Source organism: Egretta garzetta, unplaced genomic scaffold, assembly GCF_000687185.1.
Source record: "Egretta garzetta isolate BGI_Z169 unplaced genomic scaffold, ASM68718v1 scaffold564, whole genome shotgun sequence".
In the NCBI taxonomy this organism is placed as follows: Eukaryota; Metazoa; Chordata; class Aves; order Pelecaniformes; family Ardeidae; genus Egretta; species Egretta garzetta.
In genome coordinates, this window is record NW_009259502.1 from 191,551 (window position 1) to 192,631 (window position 1,081).

Below are 1,081 nucleotides of genomic sequence, written 5' to 3' on the forward strand. Positions count from 1 at the left end.
AAGGTGAGGCAGACGGTGGCCAATGGGGTTAAAATCCCTGGCGGGCGCTGCAGCAGCTCTGCGATGTGCAGAGACGATGAGGACGGAGCCGAGCGGAAGCGGCTCAGGGTTACAGAGCGGGGTTGGAGTGGCTGAGAGGGGAAAGGACCTGCCCGAAAGCAGAAGTTGTATCTAAATGAGGAAAACATTTGAGAGTGCAACCCCCTGGAGGGGAGATGGGCGGAAGCTACGAGGAGGGTGAAGATGGGCCCCGAGGAAGAGCTCGGTGGGAGGGCGAGAGCTGCCACAGCAGCCCTGCAGGGCAAGAGGGGGGCTCGGCTGGGGAGAGAAATGTGGCAAAATGCCTCAAAGCCTCGGCAGGGCTCAGACCTCATCCAGGGTCCGGGGACGGCAGAGGCGTTTTTCCAAAATGCCCTGAGCCCTGCTGCTGTGTGGAGCACAGGATGAGCAGGGGTGGGGGGAAACATGGCCCTGGGCAGGGGACGGGGGCTGCTGCCGGCACGGCAGAGGAGGTCCCCAAGGCATCCAGACCTGACCGCTGCACCCCAAGCTGAGTGAGAACCCCGAGTCTTTGGCAGGGACAGGGAATTACACCAAGTAATGAAGCCCAATGAAAACCCCAGGAGAAAGGGACAGGGAACTGCCACCGCTCCGTGTGACCCCATGAGGTCCTCGCCCTCCATCTGGCGCTGGTGGGGCTCGAGGTCTCACCTCGATCATGTCAATGAGATTGGAGAAGTACTGCTGGTTGTCGATGCTGAGCGTGTTCTCCTCGTGCACCACGCGGTAATGGATCACCTCCTTGCCAAAGCTCACGCAGAGCACGTAGTCACCAGGGTGCCGGACGGACTCACGCACCAGGAACAGCCCGTCCTCGGCGGGCTGCAGCTCCTGCACCGCCTCCACCCCCGAGATCTTCCCGTGGAACCAGCTGGGGAGAGGGGCATTGGGGAGAGGGGCCGGGCCAGGGGGGAACCCGGTGCCAGCAGCGTGCTGGGAAGAGCAGAGCCCCCGCTAGAGCTATGCAGACCCCGTGGCATAACCCCCGCTCCGCCAGAGCTACGCAGACCTCATGGCATAA

The 1,081-nt window shown here is 62.7% G+C and overlaps 1 protein-coding gene across 1 annotated transcript in view; it reads right to left on the reverse strand.

The window, feature by feature from the left end:
- Positions 1-1,081, reverse strand: part of MATK (megakaryocyte-associated tyrosine kinase) — a 10,263-nt gene that overhangs the window by 3,042 nt on the left and 6,140 nt on the right. The window contains exon 5 of the mRNA XM_035893006.1: positions 712-931. Coding sequence (XP_035748899.1) covers positions 712-931 — 220 coding nt within the window. The remainder of the gene's footprint in view (positions 1-711; positions 932-1,081) is intronic.